The sequence below is a fragment of the Eulemur rufifrons genome, chromosome 20 (assembly GCF_041146395.1).
Source record: "Eulemur rufifrons isolate Redbay chromosome 20, OSU_ERuf_1, whole genome shotgun sequence".
In the NCBI taxonomy this organism is placed as follows: domain Eukaryota; kingdom Metazoa; phylum Chordata; class Mammalia; order Primates; family Lemuridae; genus Eulemur; species Eulemur rufifrons.
In genome coordinates, this window is record NC_091002.1 from 43,042,568 (window position 1) to 43,064,164 (window position 21,597).

The window sequence follows — 21,597 nt, forward strand, 5'->3', positions numbered from 1 at the left end:
GCCTCCGTGCAACAATCACAGCACGGGAGTGGCTCTGACGTGCGCATAGACATAGGATCTGGGGTGCCTGGGACCAACTACTAGCTCTGGACCTCAAGGGCCTCAGCTTCCTCATACAGAGCACAGAGCGCCGGCACCCACCCTGGGAGACCCACGTCTCCTCTCACCCTACCCCGTCCACACGGCAGCAGCTGCAGAGTAGGAGTTGGCGTCTCCCCCTCCTGATCAGATCGTCACTCTGCCACCCCGGTGTACTACCAGGTGCTCCTTCAGAATATTCCCAGAGATCTCCCCAGAACAAGACCCTCCCCTGGGGCTCCAAGAATCCCCAGTGGCCGAGGGCCCTGGCAGCCTGGACCGAGAACAGAGCCTGGCTGCAACCCCAGCTCTGCCCTGTGCCTCGCCAGCCGTGTGACTGCAGCAAGCCTTGCCCCTCGGAAGCCCAGCCAGGTAGCCACACGCTCCGCGAGGGCAGCATCTCGTGCCTCAGTCCCTGGCACACGTCAGTGCGGTGTTTCGGAATGAATGAGTTGAGCAAGTCTTTAAGATGGGCCTCCTGGGGTCACGAGGAGGATGGAAACGAGTCAAGTGCGTCTGTGGGCGCATGGTAGGTGTTCACAAGGGCAATCTGCCTTCCCTGCTCCTACATAACCAGCCCAGCAAAGGGCCAGACAGGTAACCGTATCAGTCAGCAGAGAAGCCACCCCAATCCCAGGCTCTCAGAGAAACCAACTTTCCTGCAATCCCCCACCCACCCGGCCCACTCCACCGGCCAGATAAGCATCTGCGTTCCTTCCTGCAGCAGGGTGTGTTGCCTGCTGCCGGCTCACCTGAAACAATGCGTGTTTGCTAACCTCCCACACCTGCCTACTGCTGCCTGGGCTGTGGTCTCCCTGCAGGGACAGGGTGGCAGCCAGAGGTATGGGAAGTCTCCTCTGCAGAGCCATGGGAGGGCTGCAGGCGAGACCATGAGATATGTCCAGACTGGGCCACCACAAAGGAGGTACTTGGGTTACCTTGTGTGATCACAACTAGTACTTCCTTCGTGAGATGCACACATGCTCATTTAATCCCTGCAACGAGGTAGGTAGCATTATCTCCCCATTTTACAGATGAGGAAACTAAGGCACAAAATGTTAATTTCCCTAGGACTAAGCAGCAGAGGCAGGGTTTGAACCCAAGCTGCTGGCTCCAGAGTCCATACTCCTTCCCACCACTCTGAACCCTTTCTCCCAGCATGGAGCTTGCTGGTGTTTCTGACACGTGGCTCCGTGGTCACTGCTTGGAGAACAAAGGCTAACAAAGGCCTGGCCAACATGCACTCTGCCCAAAGCCCAGATTTCACCCAAGATTTATGCTACAGGATCTTGAGGGAGACAATCCAGTGCTATGTGGCATGGGGGTGTCCACAGCCCCCTGGCTGGTCTCTGATTTATAAGATGAAGCCACCCTTTGGGTTTCTGGCCCAAATTAATCTTGTCACTTGAGATGTAGCTCAACGTCATTGCCCTGGGGTTCAGTAGGATGTGGATGTCACAGCTGGCTTCGCCTCCTACCAGCTGGGTGGCTGCCAGCAGTTTCCCTTCTCTGTGCTTCGGTTCCCTGTGGTGTCCCTGCGCTGATTCAGCCACATATAGAAAGCGACCAACACACAGTAGGCGACTGGTCATTGCTCATTTTCCTTCGCCTCTTCCCTCTTCTGTCTCTCCCATCTCCTTTCTTCCTTCATTTGGTCTTCAAGAATTTATTAAGACCGACTGTGTGCTAGGCTCAGTGCTAAAAGAGTAACACAGAGTTTCAAGATATAAATCATATGTCAGTCCCCTACTTGGAACCCAAGGCTTCCCACTTCACTCATAATAAAATCCAGAGTCTCCAGCTGGGGTCCTCACCTCCAGTCACACCACACAGTCTCCCCGGCTGCCTTTCTGTTCCCTGGAGACCCCAAGCTCATCCCTGCCCCAGGGCCTTTGCACTTGCTGCACCCTCCACCTGGATCAGTCATTTGGGTCCGGTTAATATGCCACCTCCTCAGAGGGGCCTTCCCTGATCAGCATGACCAGTGTCACTGCTCCCCAACCCCCACACATCAACTTGAGATGGGTCATTTCCCTAAACATGAAAGCCAGAACCCAAAAGTTTCTAGAAAGAAACATAAGTGGATATCTTTGTTACCTTTGATAGGCAGAGATTACCTGGGGTAATAAAAAAGGCACCAAGCCCAAAAGAGAAGAAAATGACAAATTAGGCTTCATCAAAATAAAATACTGATGTTCATAAAAAGATGTCACACAGAAAGTGAACAGGCAAGCCACAGGCTGGGGAAAAATACTCATAATACATATATCTGATAAAGGACTCGTGTCCAGAACGTATAAAGAATGCTGCATATTAACAATAAAAATATGAGTGACCGAATAAAAAATAGGCAAATAACTCGAACAGACACTCCACCAGAGAAAATACATAGGTAGCCAACAAGTGCTTGAACAGGGGCTGGAGATCGCTAGGCATTGGAGAATTGCAAATTAAAACCGTGATGAGGTCCCAATTTACATCATCAGAATGGCTAAAATGATCAAGACTGAAAATACCACACGCTGGTGAGGACGTAGAGCAACTGTAAGTCTCACGCACTCTTGTACGGAGTGCAAAGTGACACCGAGAATAATTAAGTCACTACATACACACACAATTCCAGTCCTAGGTATTTGCCCAAGAGAAACGAAAGCATTTGTCCACAAAGGACTTGAACAGGAACATTCATAGCAGCCCTATCTATAATACCCAAGCCCTGGGAACGGCTCAAACATCTGTCACACGGTAAATAAGCAATTGTTGCATCCATACCATTGAATACTGCCCAGCAATGAGCAGGAGTGAACTACCAAATCCCACGGCAGCAGCGACAGGTCTCAAAAACAACATGCTGAGCAAGAACAGTCGGACCCCAAAGAGTACAGACTGTGTAATTCCATTCTATGAAGTTCTAGAACAAGGAGTACGCAATGGCTACAGAGATCACAACAGCGGCTGCCTCTGTGGGGCCTGGGGGGGCGGCACTGACTGGAGGGGCACGGGGAGGGACACCTTGTTCCCAGTGGCGGTTACGTGGGTGCGTGCGATTGTCAAAAACCACTGACCTGAGCGCTTACAATCTGTGCAGTCTCCTGTATCTCAATTACACCTCAGTAAAAAATACACACGTCAGAGAGAGAGAGAAGCACGTGAGAAAATCCATTTTCTAACCCACACCCCATACCCACCCCCCACCCTCCTGCAAAACGAGCACAGTGAATTTATATTCCGTGCTCTGAGCAGGCAGGGGCAGGGCTAGGTGTGAAATGACTTTAGGTGTTTTCTGAAATCCCAACAGAGGCACCAGTCTGCAGGGCAGCGAGAAAGCCCTCCGGCCTTGGGCAGAGCCGCTGCGAGTCATGGCTGGAGAGGCGCCGGAAAGTTGTCACGGTACCAGGTATCTGCGCCTGCAGACATCCACCGTCTCACTGCAGCCTCTTTCTCCCCACGAGGCTGTGTGGAAATCCTTGTTGTCCTCTCTCATTTTTACAACACTCTGGAGAGCGTCATTATGCGCCAGGCCCTGGCAAACATGGGCTGGGCTGCTCCTTATAGGAGAGAGACTAACAGGCAGACTTGGCTGTCAGAGCACAGAGAGGGGACCCGTACCTGCGGGGCTGCTTCCTGTGCCCGGAGCTGTCTACACAGGGGCCTTGGATAAGTAGCAGTTTGCCAGGCAACTGAGGACGGGGGCAGGACAGGGCTCTAGGTCAGCGGTTCTCAAACTCTGCCGAACATTTTTCTACTAAAAAAATAGAAATTAGCTGGACAACTAAAAATATAGAAAAAAATTAGCCAGGCATGGTGGCACATGCCTGTAGTCCCAGCTACTTGGGAGGCTGAGGCAGGAGGATCACTTGAGCTCAGGAGCATGAGGTTGCTGTGAGTGAGGCTGACGCCACGGCACTCACTCTAGCCTGGGCAACAGAGTGAGACTCTGTCTCAAAAAAAAAACGAAGTGCAGTTGCAAAGGTGTAGCAGGGTGCTATAATGATTAGCATCCCCTGAAACTTCCTGTTCACCTGGAACCTCAGTGCGTACCGTATCTGGAAATAAGATCTTTGCAGATACAATTAAGGTAAAGATAGAGATGGGATCGCCCTGGAAGGGGGTTTAGATCCAATGATGTGTGTCCTCACCAGCTACCGAAAGGGACACACACACACAGATGCAGAGAAGGGAGGATGCAGCCAGCAGCCACCAGCACTGGAGAAAGGCACAGGGTGGTTTTTCCCTCGTGGCCTCCAGCAGGAACCAACCCTGCTGGCCCCTTGATTTCGGACTTCTGGTCTCCAGAACTGTGAGAGAATAAGTTTCTGTTGTTTGGAGCCACCCAGTTTGTGGTGACTGCTCTGACAGCCTGTGGAACTAGCACGGAAGGGCCGGGGAGGCAGGGGCTGGGCCCCCCCCAGGCAGGGAGGCTGAGCAGGGCGGGGAACTGCTCCACCCCAAGTGGACGGGGCAGGAGGGAGGGCTGCAGGCAGCTGCCAGCCGTGGGTGGCTTGTTGTTGGGGAAGACGAGGGTGTTCCCTTCTGACCTCGTCCTGTTCCCAGAGAAGTGGGAGGTGCGGTTATCTGCCTGGAGTGGGAAGGCGGTGGGGGCGGCGTTCAGAGGTTGGAAGACTGGAGAAGGTTCAAAACAGCCTTCCCCGAGAACAAGGGAAAGAGCAGTGGTGGAAACTAGAAGGATCTCCTTGGCAACACTGAAGACCTAGCGGAAACAGGAGACCAGAAACACGTGGGGCGCCGTCTGTACAAAAGTGAGACTAGACCTCTGGCAAGCTGGTATTATTAATAAATAAGTAGAAGGAATCTGCATTTTTTAGCAAACCACTCCACGTTCCAAAGAGTGGCCTCTGGTGGTTTGTTCATGTGTTTTCTACTAAAAGTTCTAAGAACTTACCCTTGATCCCTAAGACGGCACATAAAGGCACCTCCAAAGTAAATAAGTTAGCCTTGCAAATAAGTACCAGCCCACGAAGTGTTTTTCTTACCAACGCACCCTCCCCAAAGGGTATATACTAAGTCATTAGTCAATAAATATTTATTTTACACATCTTTGCTAATGCATATTATTGACTAACTGTCAACAGATGCTTATTGAACATCTCCCTACAGATTACACAGTAAGTCAAGACGTCCAATATTTATGGAACTAACAGGCACTGGTCTAGGGGAACAGAACAAAGAAGCAAAAAAAAAAAAAAAAAAAAAATGACAGAAGATTATGGGTGAGAGGCAGAGAAGACAACTGGTAGCTCAGTTTGGCCCTGCAAGAAAGGGTGGGTTACGGAAACCAAAAGAAGGTATTTCATAGAACCAGGAAGTTGGAGACTCTGGCTTTGCTATCTACTAAGTAAAAATGGGTCAATCACTCTCCCAAGAAAGTCTCAGTTTCCTTATCTGTCAAAACAAGGTAGGTGAATCAGTCAAATACTTTAAAAGAAAAGAAAAAAAAATTTTTCAAGGTTCAGAGAACTTTCTAACACCCTGAAGATCTTGCTGGAGGTACCTGCGGTTCAGTGATGATCCTTAAAGTCTCAGATGCACAAAGATAAGTTGCCTTGAGGAACCTAGAGACAGAGAGGAGCATGGCCTCCCGGTCCTCACCTTGCTACAAACCACAGCCCCATGCTAGAGAGCACGTCACTTGCCAGAAAGGGGAGACCTTATCTGCTCAAAATCCCCCAAATCACTGAGGAAGAGCCCAAGTTTCCTTCCAAAAACATCGTGAGGTGTTCAAAACCGAGCTGGGGTGGGGCAGCCGCCATGACCAGCGTTTGGGGGATGGGGTGGGGTCTGCCGGGCAGAGTAGGGGAATTCCGATATTTCTACAAAGATGTGGTTTCAACACTTGTTCTCCCTTCTTATCTGCTATTTGGTCTTTCTCTTCTCCAACATCAGAGTACAAATTCAACACCAGTTCAGCCTGAACTGCATCTTCACTTGCAAGGCTGGAAGAAGTCAGAGGTCTCCTTCATTTGTTGCCAAAGATCACTCAAGACCAAGTTCGGGCTACTCTCCCAAAGAAAAGTCCACCCTTCTTTCCTTGTGGGCTTCTAATCCTGAGGGCCATCGTGTTTTGCATAAAATATTCATGCTTCCCCTTTGCTTATCAGTATCTTAAGACCACCTCTGATTAACAGAAGCCACAGGCAGACTTTGACCTACAGAGTATTTTGAATTTGTTGCCATATTTTTTTAAATCAGGAGATTTTGGGTTTCTATTTAAAAAGTCAGAAGATGTGGCTACACTGAGTCTGCACTCCCCTGTGGAAACAATGGCTGTAGTTAAGTAACAGAAGCCCGTTTAGGTGGGGAATGTGCCATCCTGGCCCCCAATCTCCACTACTCCCTAATGTCTGCCACCCAACCCACTCCATTCATTTTCACAACTTCCCAGGCCTCTGTAGGAAATTGATTTTGTGACACCCAGTTATGGTAAAATGTCCAATACAAAGGCAAAAAAAATCCTGAAATAATTTAATATGGAACACGATCATAACAACATAAAAGAAAATATTCTTAGAAGAGACTAAAAAAAAATAATATAAGCAGTTTTTGTTTCTGGAACAATGTTTACTTTTCTTCTTTATACCTTTTAAAGTAAGTTCTAAACTTTCAAACACTGAGCAGACAGTAAGCTTTGTCATGCCTGATTGTAAAAACTAACAAAACTTCTAGAAAGTGCCTAAGGATGAGCACAAAGCTACTTCTTTTGAAACCTGGTAGAAATGAGCCAGGTTTCTGCTCAGTATCTTTCCAAGTGGCAGATCTTGGCCACTTCATACTAGTTCTAAAAATCTTCTGCAACTTTACAACCGTCTGTTCGGGTGTCCTTGTCCTCACCAGACCATAAGCTCACTGAGGACAGAGAGAGCATCTTGCCCATCTGGGGACCCCAAGCACCTGGCACGGTGCTGGACACAAACACACCTCAGTCGCAGGGCTGGGCTGCAGGGGCTGGGCTGGGCGTGGCTCCTGCGTGCAAAGCGCCGGTTCCAATCCCACCCCTGCCAGTCTTGGTTGTATGCACAGGTTACTCGCCCCCTCGGGTCTCTCCCTTCTCATTTATACAATGGGCACAGTGACAGCAGCTAGTGCCAAGGACTGCTGTGAATATTAAATGACCCATCGCATGCTGAGTGCTGGGCACTGTGACCAGCAGAGTCAAAGCCTAACAAGACTCACTGTGATATTGTTGTTCACACTGAAAGGAGAGAGGAGGGAAAGAAAAAACGGACACGCTGTACAATGGACTCACTGCAAACGCATCTACCCTTTTTCAGACCAGAATAATATTTACACATTCTGAATCTTCTAAACACAGCTGTAGGCTGCTCACTAGCCGGACTATTTCATTTCCCGGGAGGCCACGAAACCCTCCGGAAGCAAATAGAAGCAGAGGGAAACCCTTAAATATGCTCTGTCTCTGGCCCCTTTGGTCTTTTTGGGCCAACACACCCTTGTAGGTCCTGCACATTCCTGCGGCCACGCTGGGTACCTTCCCCCGGGTACACCGCCCAGGGTGGAAGCCCACTTTCCGAAGAAAGACCCTGCCCCAGAGCCCAACTTACAGCACTCGATGGGGTTGGATGCGGTCTGCAAGGAGACAATCCTGGTGCTGGACTCTGGGATGTGAACCCGGAAAACCAGCCTCACACGTGTGTTCTTCCTCCCGATGTCCGTCTCGCCTTTCCGCAGCTCGATGTCTGCGTTTCTCAGCTTCAGGATCCCCGCACAGTCGATGCTGCCGGGAGGTGAAGAAGCCCATTCGTAACCGACCATTTCCATAAATGAAAAACCATGCATAAAACCCCCTGAATTTATCCCGTAGCCAGCCACAGGGCTTAACTTCAAAGCCCTCATAAGCATTTCGGCCAGGAATTTATACCAAGATAGAGGAATAAATAAATAAATAAATAAAAATAAGTAATTAAATTCCCCAGTGGAAATTACTTCTCTGGGGAGATTTTTCATGTCAGTGCTTCTATTCTCAAAAGCACCTGAAAAATTCTACACAACTAGTGAGTACTGATTACAGACTGACTATTCAGTAGCTCAGGGAAGTGATGGACACTAAATCTCTTGAATGCGATAAATGTACCACTGTTATGTAAGAGCACATCCTTGTTCTCAGGAAATGCACCCTGAAGTATTTAAGAGGAAAAGAGCCTAATGCCTGCAACTAGCTCTCAGGTTCGGGAAGGGGGTGAGGAAGGAAGTATAAAGCAAATGTGAAAAATATTACCAACTGGTAAATCTGAGCTATCGGATTACAGCACTCAGGAGCTCTCTGAACGTTTCTTGCAGTTTTTCTGTAAGTCTGAATTTATTTTCTCATAAAAAGGTTTTCAGTCCCAAAATATGTGTGCAGTGTTCCCCAAATTTTAGCCATAGGCACAGACAGACATATTTAGCTACAGATGTATTAGCACTGTGCATTTGAACCTCCCTGTATTGTTATTTCCATGGGTCAAATCAATTTTTTCACTGTAAATAAATTTAACCTCATCCCAAGCAACATAATTCAAAAATTCATGAGTATTCTTTCTCTCAAGACACATGAAAATAGTCACAGACTGAGAACTGCCATCAACGGCTGCTTCCGTCAACTCCGAAGAGTCCCCTCTCCCAAATCCCTGCCACTGACCCTGCTCGCCGCCCCCTCAGGACTCTCAGCCCTCAGCCCCCCGCTCTTACGTTGCCCTCATGTTGTTTTTTGGCTCCAGGGGGATCTCCAGGACTTTGGTGTTGCCCACAATCTTCTCGTAGCTGGTGGTGGTGACAGTTTTCCCCGTGATGCGGTGCACCTGGTAGAAGGCGTGCGGCTTGAGGATCCGCTCGTCGGCCGTCCCGATGAAGATCTGAAGCCCCAGAGGCTTATTTTCCATGTAGCCATGGAGCTGCGGGGAGAAAACAAAATCATCAACATCCAGGCTGCAGTGGCTCCAGTCCAGCAAACAAAAAAGATCAGAGAACGTTCGAGCAGTAGGAAGAGGACGAGACTGCCGCGTTGCCTAGAAGAACGTAGAACCGGGAGCAACCCTGATCTCCAGCCAGAGGGGACGGCTGGGACAAAGTACAGAGATCCCCCCTAAAATGGAGCATTAAGCGGCCAGGAGAAAGAACTGCATTTATGGAGAGCAGATCAGAATTGCATTTATGGAGAAACAGTCAGAAACTATGCTTAACTGATGACTGTGGTTGGAGGGTGTGTTGTACAGTGGTGAGGACAGAAAATAATCTGAAAGGACAGACACAGAGATCTTGATGACAGTTGCCTGGGAAGACCAGAAAAATTTCACTTTCTACGTGACTATATTCCAATGAACAAAGTTTGATTTTGTAATTAAAAAAAAGACTGGGACAAAAGCATCATCATGTAAGTCAAAGGACAGTTAAAAACTGGAAGAAAATCGGGGCAACCTGTATCAGTAACAGGCAAAAGATTAGCACATAGAATATATAAAGAATGCCTCCAAGTGAGTAAGTAAAAGACAAGATTTCCTGGACCTCCTACTTAAAAGTGAGTCCCACCCCAAAGGCTTTCCCTGTCTCCTCCTCCTCCTCCTTTTTATCCAACCTAACACACTGTATGTTTTCTTGATTTCTTTTGCCTAGGTCTTTCTCTCAGAACTAAACTGTCACCTCCTTGAGGGCAGAAAAGTTTGTCTATTTAATTTGCCACAAAATCCCTAGCACCTGGAATATTGCTTAGCACATAGTAAGCATTCTAGTACATATTTGCTGAATAAATTAATTAATAAAGCCATCCAACAGAAAAAAAAATTGGGCAAGATATTTGACCAGGAAGTTCACAGAAAAACAAATGGCCATTAACATAGAACAGATGTTCAATTTGACTTGGAAACAGAAAAATGCAAATTAAACAACCATGAGATACCATTTTTCACCCATTAGATTGGCATGCATGTAGATATTTGTTAATATGAAGTATTTTGGAGACTGTAGGGGAACGGGCACTCTTATGTAGCTGATAGAAATATAAACTGGTGTAACTATTTTAAAGAGTACTGGAGCAGTAGCTCTAATAAAAACAGACATAAATAAATTAGTACTCTCTGACTCAGTAATTCCACCTCTCGGTATGCGCCACAAAGAAACACTGTGCATACAGTAGATACGTACAAAAATGTTTGCTATAACAAATGTGATAATGAACAATGAGTTATATCAATAGCCTGATGACTAATGTGGCATGCTATGAAATACTAAGCAGTGTTAAAAAAAAATAATAAGGTACAGGTCCATAAATTGATCCAGAAAGATCTAGAACAGACTGTTAAAAAAGAAAATCAATGTGTAGAAAACTACATACAACATGATAAAACTAAAACAATGAAGAATGTTTTCCATCCATCCACGTATATGCACGTAAATGCAAAGGAAAAGGTGTGGAAGGATGTGCTCCAAACTGACCGTACCACGATCGCCTCTAGAAACGGAGGAGGAGTTCAAGATTGAGAAAGTAGTCAAAGAGGACTCTGACTCCATACACCATGTTACAGGAAGAATGTATTCCTGAAAACCTGTGAAATTTAATACTGGTTTAAAACATATACATAACAATAAAAGACAAAAGGACACTGAGCTGAGAGCTTGATGATGAGTTTCTGTCTTGCCACTCCTCAGCAAAGAAACACTAGGCAAGTCATTTAATCTTTCTGTGCCTCTGTTCCTTTCCTACAAACTGAAGGAGGCTATGACAAGTGACAACTCACTAAGATCCCACCCTTCTCTGAAGTTCTACAAAAAGTCAGTAGGATCTTCCATCACTTGCCAAAAAGCAAAGAAAGGCTCCAGAGTGAAAGATGATGCCACGTGGTCTAGCATTATGCTGTCCAATGCGGGAGCCACTAGCCATACATGTACGTTAATCACAATTAAATAAAATTGAAGATTCAGTTTCTCAGTCGCACTAGCCACATTTCAGGTGCTTATAAGCCACACTGGCTAGTGGCTACCATAATGAACAGCACAGATATAGAACATTCTCATCAGCACAGAAAGTTCTATTGGACAATACTGGTCCAGAAAGATGGAATTCTCGTGTCCCCTTCTAAAAACTATACAGGCAGACAGGCTGGGAGTGGAACAGAGCTAGATGATAACCTTTTTCATAACCTGCCAGACGTTTGCATAAGTGCCTGATACACACTAAGAGGCGGCCTTGGGACAAGGTGGAAATCCAAGTCAGAAGCCTCTTACCTGAGGGACAGGTACTGTTCTCAGAGACAAAAATCCAGAGGAGGAAGGGCAGCATTGAGAAGGGATTTTGGTTTTGTTGTTTTTGCTTTGCATTTGGGCCCAAGACAAATATATTTCCTCATCTCCTCTCCTGGATTATCAGGAGGTGGCATCGAGAAGAAAGGTAGGTAGGATGGATTTGAGCCCGGATGGTCTGAGTGTGAGGCCACTTCCTCCTCTGATGACAGAAGAGCAGAAATCTCATGCTGGGTGTACTCAAGGTAAACAGCCAGGAACACCTGGAGATAAAATCTGTCACGTCCCCACGGCTCTATCTGAATCTAGACACTTCTGTCCTCCCTGCTGTTGGCACACCCGCTGGAGCTGTCGCCCGGCTAGCACTGCTCAACATGCCTCGTGCTGGTCTTTCATAGAACGGCTCAATGATTTTTTTTTTTTTTTTGACAGAGTCTCACTCTGTTGCCCGGGCTAGAGTGCCGTGGCATCAGCCTAGCTCACAGCAACCTCAGACTCCTGGGTTTAAGCGATCCTTCTGCCTCAGCCTCCCAAGCAGCTGGGATTACAGGCATACGCCACCATGCCTGGCTAATTTTTCTACATACATTTTCAGTTGAGCCGCTAATTTCTTTCTATTTTTTTAGTAGAAACGGGGTCTCTTGCTCTTGCTCAGGCTGGTATCAAACTCCTGACCTCGATCCACCCGCCTCGGCTTTCCAGAGTGCTCGGATTACAGGCGTGAGCCACCGCACCGGGTCTCAATGATCTTTCAAAAATGCAAATCAGATCTAGATACTCCTCGGCCTACAACCCTCCAAAGACTTCCTGTGGCCTTAAAATAAAATCCCAACTCAGTGCTATGGTCTACTAGGCTTCCAAAAGCCAAGCCCTTGCCCTTTCTGCCACCCAGTCAGGCTCCTGCCGACAGCAGCCATCCTCCCGTTCCCTGAACACACCAACCCCTTTTTGACCCCGGGGCCTTTGCACAAGCTATTTTCTCTGCCTGGAATACTCTTCCACTGGTACATTTGTTTTTCATATCCTCAGATTTTTCCTGAATCACATTATTTACATACACCCAATGCTGAAGCCAGTTCTTTTGACCTTGTAAGAACCAACTGTTAAATTTTTAGGAATTTTAAGAGCCAGTTGACACCACTTTCGTATGTACATTCCCAGCCATGGTGGGAATATTTACACCACAAAAATTGGCAAATACTATAAATCAGGGTTGTTTTTTTTTTTCCTGGAAAATCAGATGTTAAGCAATTATTGGCCCACCATTGGAATATTTAATTCATTACCTTCAAACCCCTTGTTCAGTTAGTTGTTTCTTTGTTTATGAGTATCTCCCTCTCCCACCTGAACTCAAGTTCCACAGAAGGAGGAATCTTGTTTGTTTTGTTAAGTATGGTCAACAAACATTGTTGACTGAACGGTCGCCATCAACAATGATGTAGCAGCGAACAGCATCTGCTTCCCTCGCACCAAACGTACATGAATCACAACAAAACTATGCAGGATGGGCATATTGTTGCCTGCATCTTGCAGATGAGGAAATTGAGGTTTGCTGAAGTCAAGCAACTTGCTCCAGTCAACGCGGTAAGTATAGGGCAGAGTCAGAATTCGAACTCCGGACTCTTGGGCTCCCAGCCCACCCCTTTTCCTGCTACACTGCCCGTCCCCTTGGAATCTGGTGGATTCCCAGCTGTCCCCTCACCTATGACTACAGGTCAGAAAGTGCACGTCCTCAAAGGAAATATGAGCAAGAGCTGAATTAGAAGATCAACAGTGTTCTTCCTGCCAAACAGGAGGGCCAGAGCTGGGGGAGACAGAAAGGAAGACAGAGGCAGATTTGGGGTGGGGGGGAGTAGAGAAAGAAACAAACAGCAACTAAAACAAATAAAAATGGCTGCTCCTTAAGAGAAAAACCTACTCCCTTAGAAAAGCCAAGAACAATCTCTTGTCTCAGCCCCTCGGTTGAGCTGGGCTAGCTCGTACAACACGAGTGGACGGAGCCCATCCCACGCCGGGTGACGGTCCCCTTCTCCAAGTTAACATCAGAAAAGGGTGTGATACAGCAGAAGGAATGAAGGTTTTCACTTTGCGTCAGACATAGCTCAGCTTCAACCGTAGCTCTGCTCCGTAACAGCTGGGAGACCTTGAAGCCATTGCTCTACTCTCGTGAGTTTCCACGTTCCAATCAAAGAGGGACGTCACCTCCCACTCCCCCGGCCTCTTTCAAAAGACTAAATAGGATGACCTTTGCTGGGTGCCAAAGCACAGCACACAGTAGGAGCCCACAAAACAAGAATTGTCCTTGTCATCGGAGGATGATGCGAATCGAAACAGGGAGCTGACTACAGAGCGGAATGGGAGGGCGAAGAGCGAACGTGAACGACTCACAAAGTGAGAAACGACCCGAATCAGCCCCTGTGTGGAAAAGCCCAGGGACTACTAATTCCAGTCTTCCCCGTGGGCGGGCTAAGCAGTCGCTGACTTGGAGCGCTGGGAGGAGGAGGGCGCGGGCAGAGCAACCTTGCCACCCTGCGTGAAAAGGGCACTTCCCACCCGCCCCCCAGAAGGTGGACAACGTGCCCAGAGCTCTGACTGTTCAGGTTCATTCCGGAAGAGCCTTCCTTGCCAGCCATGCAAGGCTTTTACTACTAGCTATTTACTGGCTTCTCCAAAAACTGAGTGATTTGGGTTTTGCAAATAGAACCTGATGTCTTGAGATGACATCATCTGCCCTCAAGGTCCCAAACTCCCTGTCGTCCCCATTTTAGCACGACCTTGGTCAGGAGACTTCGATGTGGCCCTCCCAGGCTTCTCCGAAGGTGAGGTCTTCCCGCTGGCCGGGCAAGCAAGATCACCTGCAGGCAGAACAGACACCCGCTGCAATGCAGCCGGCCTCCAAAGCACAGCAGGCTCTACTTCCTGCAGCCAAGGTGAGAGCGAAAGTTTTCTGCTTCTTGTAATTTCCCAGGCAGTTGAAAAGTTTCCAGGAAGACGGCGTGTTTCTAGAGCACACCGTGAAGAGCTGAATCCACGTGCAGGGAGCGTCCGTGGCGTGCGTGGGGGTGGGGGCCTGTGCTGCAGCTCGACGTGACTTCCACATGCAAACTGCAGGCTTGGGGACATCTACTGTGTCCCCTTGCCAGCTCAGCTACTTGAAAATCAGATCTAAGGAAGATCAAGTGATTTGTGATTTAAACAGCTTCCCCAAACATCCAACCTCGTCACACGGAAAACTTTGCATCCTCCATAGGTGAAGACTTTTCTATGAAGTATATTCTGATTGCTGGCAAGCACAGCTAATTTAATCTCCACGTGAGGCTCAGAGGAAAGCAGTGTTATCCCTTTTTAGATGAGAAAACCAAGGCTCAGCCAGGTGAAGTAACCTGCTCGCCATCCTACAGCTCGTAAGTGATCGCACGGCGACAGCCTCCACCAGCCCTGCCTGCGTCCTCTGTCTCGTGGCTGACTTCTGATTCAGAAAGAGGCGAAGCTCCCCATGAGTCCGGACTCTGCACTTTGAGACAGGCAGGTCCATCCTACAGGCTCGGCAAAAGCAATCGGATGCAAACGAGCATGGTCTGCACATCTCAAAGAGCCACGATGTCCCAGAGAAGGCCAGTCGGACTCATCCTCATCCCCAAAGTCAAGCTCCACCCACTCTTAGCACCTGTTTATTAGTAACTGTTCTGACACAAAGATAAAAGGGCATCGACATTTGTTGATTCTTGCTTTTGCTTTTTCTTGTTATAAAGTAATAAGGGTTGATTCATCGCAGGGAAAGGAGACAAATCATAAAGAAGATGCCCTCCACAAAATAAGCACTTCAGTGTACATCCTTCCAAACTTTTTTTTTCATTCACGATTGTTTTACTGTTCATTTTATGTTTCTTACTTTTAATTGACAAATAGTAACTGTGTATATTATATATTTATGGGGCACAGTGTGTGATGTTTTGATCCGTATTTACATTGTGGCATGATTGTTAACGCGCAAATCCATCACCTTACATACTTTTCATTTTTTTTGTGGTGAAAACATTTCCGATCTACTTTTAGCAATTTTGAAATATGCAATGCGTTAATATTTACTCTAGTCACCATTCTGCGTAATAGATCACTAAAGTGTATTCCTCCCTGTCAAACTAAAATTATCTACCCTTTCAAACTTTTTTTCCAGGCACACAGATAAACATTTTTGGCATTCTATTTTACGTATCATTTCCACTTACGAGTATAGTGACTATTTGCTCTTGTCATTAAATCCTGTTTTATGAGATAATCTCAAATGACTGCACAGTATTTTGCCCAGGGCTCAGACTAGCCCAGGGCCAGTGAGGTGCCCTGGGCACAGGACTCAGGGGTGTCACTCTCAGGGCCAGGCTAATGCCTCACGTCCCCCACCCGGCCCCGGCCCCAGCCCTAGCGTTTCCATCCTACCTGCGGCCCACAGCTTTAATTAACCCCTACAGGTAGCGGCGCGTTTAGGTGGCTCCCAACTGTCCCCCATCAGAAACACTGCAGAGAGAACTCTTGCAAGTGGCACTTCTTGAAAATGACTCTTCTATCAACTCTGCTCAGAGCTTTTTAAATACTCTCAGCTGGACGACTCAGATCCCAAATGTGGGACTGATTTCCAAAATGGCAACTGGCCAAGCAAACTGTTTTGAGTTTTACCAAAATAAAACATTAACGACGTTAAGTAGCATTTTTGTTGAATTTTGAATATTAGGAAATTGCTGTCATCCTCAAAGATTTCTCTCTGAAAGTAGGGAAAGGCCCACAGGGGGAGGCGGGTATTGCAATTCCCCACGGCCACGCAGCACGTGGGGAGGAGAGGTCTATAAACACACAGGATTCCAAATTCTGCATTTATTTTTGGATGCCAAAGTTGCAGCACTTATCTGCCACCCTGTCCCCCCAACACACACAGACCAGGCACACTTAGTCCCTGACTTGACTCAGTCATGCCAACGAGCATCTCCTATCTGGCTCGTGAGCATGTAACAACCACTCCAGTAAAGACCCTAATTCCTGATACCTCCCTCTGCCTCAATCCCATATTGGGTCCATCTCAAAGTCCTGAAAATTTGTCCCTAAATCCCACTCCAGTCTGTCCCCCTTGCCTCCTCCACCTCTTCCATCCCAGTGCCATGGTCAGGGGGGCCTGGTCTCTGGCTTCCACCCCTGCCCATCCCATCCCCACCCCCATAGTCTCCTCTACGCAGCAGCTAGAAAGATCTTTGAAACTGTAACTTAGAGCTTGTGGCTGCTCTGCTCAAATGCCCCCAACAGCAAACATCTTACTTGCACCAAAAAGCCAAAGTCCTTAATAAGACTCAGAATATCCCATAAGACCTGGCCCCGTTCTCCCTCCCCTCTCCCTCCACGACAGCCAAGCTGGCCTTGTCGCCCTCAAGCGAGCCGGGCACCCACCAGGCAGGCACCCACCAGGCAGGCACCCACCAGGCAGGCATCTGCCTCAGAGTCTCGATATTTATCTTGCCCTCTGCTTGGAACTCTCTGCCCGCCACCCACAGGGCCCACCTCTCTTCATTCACACCCACCTTCATGTGACCCCCTCATCAAAGAAGGCCTCCCGGACCACCCCACCCCACAGGACGCCCCACACCCTTCTCACTCTTTATCCACACACCTAGCTTTACGTTGTGTCACCACCTGACACCTCCCACCCCGACACTGCACAATGCAGTCATTTGATCATTGCTGCCTCCCCTACTAGGACGTCAGCCCCCGAGGGCTGCGCCTTGTCCGTCCTGTCCACTGGGCAGCCTCAGTGCCCAGAGCACCACGCAGGTGCCTGGCCCACGAGCGAGGCTGCTCGGGAGGGGCCGGAGCAGCTGCGGTCTCCCCAGACCCTCCCCCTTCCCGTGACAAAGAGCCATTACGCCGCCCACACCAACTGCTCTCCAGCTTGGGCAATTGTGTCACAGAGCCTTGTCCTGCTGGGTGTGGGTAGGTCTCGGCTGGCTGGACAACTGGTACCTGACCTGGGCTGCCCTGTTCCAAACAGGGGTGACAGCACCTCCAAGTGTGATGCAGAGGGAGCCCCACGTCTGCTTTCTGACCCAGCTGGGACCCCCCCCCCCCCGGCCAGATGTGTCTCCAGGCCAGCAGGAGACCACGGTGACCAGCCGCCCCGCTGAGAGTGGCGCATTTGGAAATCACGTGAGGCACCGCAAGCAGGGAATTAGACATTCTGGACGGGCTCGAAAACCAAACCAGTCAGTCTCTCTCCGTGTTCTAAATTAAGAATCGAGTCATTCTGTATTTCTCACATCACTGGAAATTAAAAACAGACATATCTACCGCATAGCAAGCACGCTCACTCGAGAGGCTTGATGGCCCGAAACATGCTAGATTTGTTTCCAATTACCATGTCCACATTTGAAAGCCTGAGGAAGCCTAGAAACCAGTGTGGAGAGATGAGAGGCAAGGCACATTAGCCTAATGGGAATCAGGACCCATCCCCTCCACCCACAGCCCCGGGGGGTCTTTGGGTAAAGAGCTTAGACCACGTTGCCCCCTCCCCCAGAGGCTGCAGACATTAACTTTCCCTTCTCCGCTCTGGCCCACCCCTCACCACCCTCAACCTCCAGCTTCTGGTCCACTCAACAGAAACGTCAACTCAGCCCCAGGCGCCCACCAGCAATCCCATCCTGACCCACTGTGTCTCTGGGCCAAAGAGTGACTGAGTCATAGAGGAGATGAGCCTGGAAGCACTGGGTTAAAATACGCAAGCCTAAAATATGTGGGTAGAACTGGCTGTTTTGTTTTAAGATGCCAAACAAGTACTTTTCACATCTCCTTTCTGTTGGCCTCTTGAGTAGAGCCGGCCTAACATTGAGACCAACAGCCTGAGCCATGGGGTCCGACTCTCTGGGTTTATGTCCTGGCGGCAGCTCGCACTGTGTCGTGGTGGGGAAGTTGGATTACACCTCCAGGCCTCAGTTTCTTCCTCTGCAAATAGGGCTGATGACAGCGCATGTCTCATCAGGCTGCTGGGAGGACTGAGTGCGTCGTGTCTAAAGCATGTAACACACACTCGATAAGGTTAACTTCCATTCATCTTCTTTCATCTATGGCTGGGTGACTTTTGGCAATTAAATTCCTCTAGTCTGGTCTCAGTTCTCGGAAGAAATAATCTTGAAGGCTGTCTTGTCTTTCAGCTCTAAGATGGAATAATCCTCAGGTGTATTTAGAATAAAATCCAAACTCCTCATTGCGGCCTCCAAAGCCCTGCATGATCTGTCCCTGGCCCACATCGCCAACTTCATGTCCCCCATTCTGGTCCAGCCACGCAGGCCTCCTTGCTGCTCCCTAACAGACTGAGTTTGTTCCTACCTCGGGGCCTTTGCACATGCAATGCCCTCAGCCTAGAACATTCGTCTTCCCACAGCTGGTTGCCCTTGACTTCAGGTTTCCGCCTAAATGCAGGACCTTCTCTGAGCAGCCCGGCTGACGTAGAACTTCCCCCAACATCACTCTGTCACACCTTCCTGTTTATTTCCTGCCTGACAGTGATAAGTGCTATTTTACGCATTTGCTTATTGTCTGTCCCCGCCCACACACACACTAAAACGTAAGCTTGTCCCAGCACCTTGAACGGTACCTGGCATCTAGTAGGTGTCCAACAAATATTTGCTGAATAAATAAATGAACAGATTGATGCTGGGTTCCTATGTGGATCAAAATATTGCCAAGTGATTCATCCTCCAGTGACTCGGAGAAAGGAGGCTTATTCATGTCTGGAAGAGAATCCCCAGCGTTTGGAGTCTGCGTAAAGTCACTACCCTTTGAGCCAGTCTGCAGGAATGTGTCTCACCGTGAAAGAGACATATTATCCCAGGCCAACTACACTGGAAGTCAGGAGAGGAGACAAACTTGGGGTGGAAAAATGAAGTTTATAATCTCAAGACTGAGTCGAAAGTACAGCGACCTGGCAGCCCCGTGGAGACAGGGAGGGAAAAGAGAGGCCCAGGCAATGCTCCCTGCTGCCCCTGCGCTCACGCAGAGATCAGACGAGGGGGAAGCACCCTGCAAAAACATTTCCCCAGAGTTTCTTACTCGGGGCACTGGCCTGACATTAAGGAACAAGGTGTCTACTGCTTGCAGGGGCCTGTGCTCTGGGAGAAGCAGGGGCTGGGAGGGGACTAAATGCCCAGGAGGGGTACCTGGCGCACTGTGGATGCCCCAGGGCTGCTGGGAGGGGAATCCCACAGTGCCAGCCCTGGTGGCAGCTGTCAGAACACACAGATACAACACCCAAGGAAACTGCAGTTCAGCTTCATGTAAATGTTCTGCCCAAGACACGGATGTCTGCACTAGGCATAAGCTCTGGCCCCCCCTCCCCCACTACAGCCAAAAGCTGCAAAGAGACCCCCGACATGGCAGAGTAGCAAAAGTCGGGACTTGGGAAATGCAAGGCAGCAGGCTGAGCCAGCTCAGGCATGAAAAAGGTGAGTTATTCCCAATCAAATTATACCCCTGCCCCCACGCCGAAGGCTCTGCAGGTCTCTCTGGATCCAGACCAAAAATTCTGAGTCACTTTTGCCACAAGGGGGAAAAAAAAAAGGAGAAGGCAGACGTGATGTGTACCTTTCCGCACTCTATTTTGGGATTCTGAGATCCAGTTTCTTTCGTTTCAACGGGTGGGTTTTTGGAGGGCTCTGTGCATAACTCTTGCACTGTGCGCTCGGCGAGACGGCGCTGAGACAGGCTCGTCGGTGACCTGGGAGAGGCGGGGCTCCCTGGCAGATCAACAAACGCATCATTCAGGAACAAGGAGCCCGTTCTTGTGTGCAGCGGGGCCTGGCTCCCACAAACACGGCGGAAGCCTGTGGGCCGACCCAGTCTGACTCACCTCGCCGGCAGGCCGCGGCCAAGTTCGCTCGCTCCTTCGTTTAGTCATTCATTCATTCAGCAGACAGAGCACGCTCCGGGCAGGGATGTGAAGCCGAAAGCTGCTCTCCAAAACAATGAATACACATCCCTTTGGTGAAGAATCGGGTACCCTCTGGATGGACGCTCATATTTGGGATTATCCTTATCCCACAATTTCTTTAAGATACGGGGGCAGAAAACTAGTAAATCAGGATTTCTCTACCTCAGTATGACTGACCACGGCTGACTATTGATTGGGGCCAGATAATCTGTTTTCGGCGAGGCTGCCCTGTGCATTGGAGGATGTTTATTAGCATTCCTGGCCTCTCCCCATGAGGTGCATATATGCACCCCCTCCCCAGCTGTGATGCAAAAATTGTCCCCTGGGGGACAAAATCACCCCCATTGAGAACCACTCTTAAATTAAACTAACATTTGCAGGAAGAGGGCTTTTATGCAGAACATCTGTGTTGAAATACGACCCCTAGTCCAACACAACATGCTGTCAGTAGCACCTTCAGAGAACGCCCCGTTTCCCACCCTCTCTTCCACCGCCCCCAGGTCCCAGCCCCACGTCTTTCATCTGGACCACTGTATCCACCCCCTAATCTCCACCTCTCCTCTTGTCCCCATCCTAAATAGAGTCTCCTGAGCCAGGCAGAGGGATCTTTCAAAAGCAAATAGGACTGCGTCACTTCCCTACTTAAAACCCAACAATGGCTTCTTGGTACATAAAGAATTAAATCCAAATTGCATGCCCTGCAAAGTCCTGCATCATCTGATTCTTTCTTCTCTCTCCAGCTTTGAGTTCTACCTTCTCTCCCTTGTCCACTGCAGGCAGCCACACAAGTATCCTTATTATTTCTCAAACAGCCAAACTCACTCTGCCCCAGGGCCTTTGCACTTGCTGTTCCATCTGGAATGACCTTTCCCTAATTCTCACCTGCCTGGTTCCTTATCATTATTCAAATATTGACTGAAATGAACTCACCTCTGGAGAGGATCCTCCCCAGTACCCCAATATAAAATAAACCCCCTCCCCAGGCATTCTCTGATATTATCCATTGTTTCCTTTCAAAATGCTTCACCACAATCTAAAATGATTCTGTTTATGGTTTAACCTGCTCAATGTCTGTTCCCTCATTGGAATGAACACTCCGTGGGGGCTAAGAGCCTGGCATATAGGGGCCTAAATTATGAATAGTCTGTATTTTCTAAATATTCCACAATGAGCATATATTACTGTTACTATAATTTTTAAAAACTTATTAAATAAGTAAAAATAGCCATGCCTTGCCCAGCACTTCGAGCACTGACTTTCTCTGCGGCCAAGAACATGCCCTGTCTACAAAGACCGCAAGGACAACAGTG

The 21,597-nt window shown here is 48.6% G+C and overlaps 1 protein-coding gene across 1 annotated transcript in view; it reads right to left on the minus strand.

The window, feature by feature from the left end:
• NFATC2 (nuclear factor of activated T cells 2) overlaps positions 1 to 21,597 on the minus strand; it is a 143,496-nt gene that overhangs the window by 74,861 nt on the left and 47,038 nt on the right. Inside the window, exons 4-5 of the mRNA XM_069495783.1 lie at positions 8,782 to 8,984; positions 7,656 to 7,828 (exon numbers count right to left, since the gene is read on the minus strand). Coding sequence (XP_069351884.1) covers positions 7,656 to 7,828; positions 8,782 to 8,984 — 376 coding nt within the window. The remainder of the gene's footprint in view (positions 1 to 7,655; positions 7,829 to 8,781; positions 8,985 to 21,597) is intronic.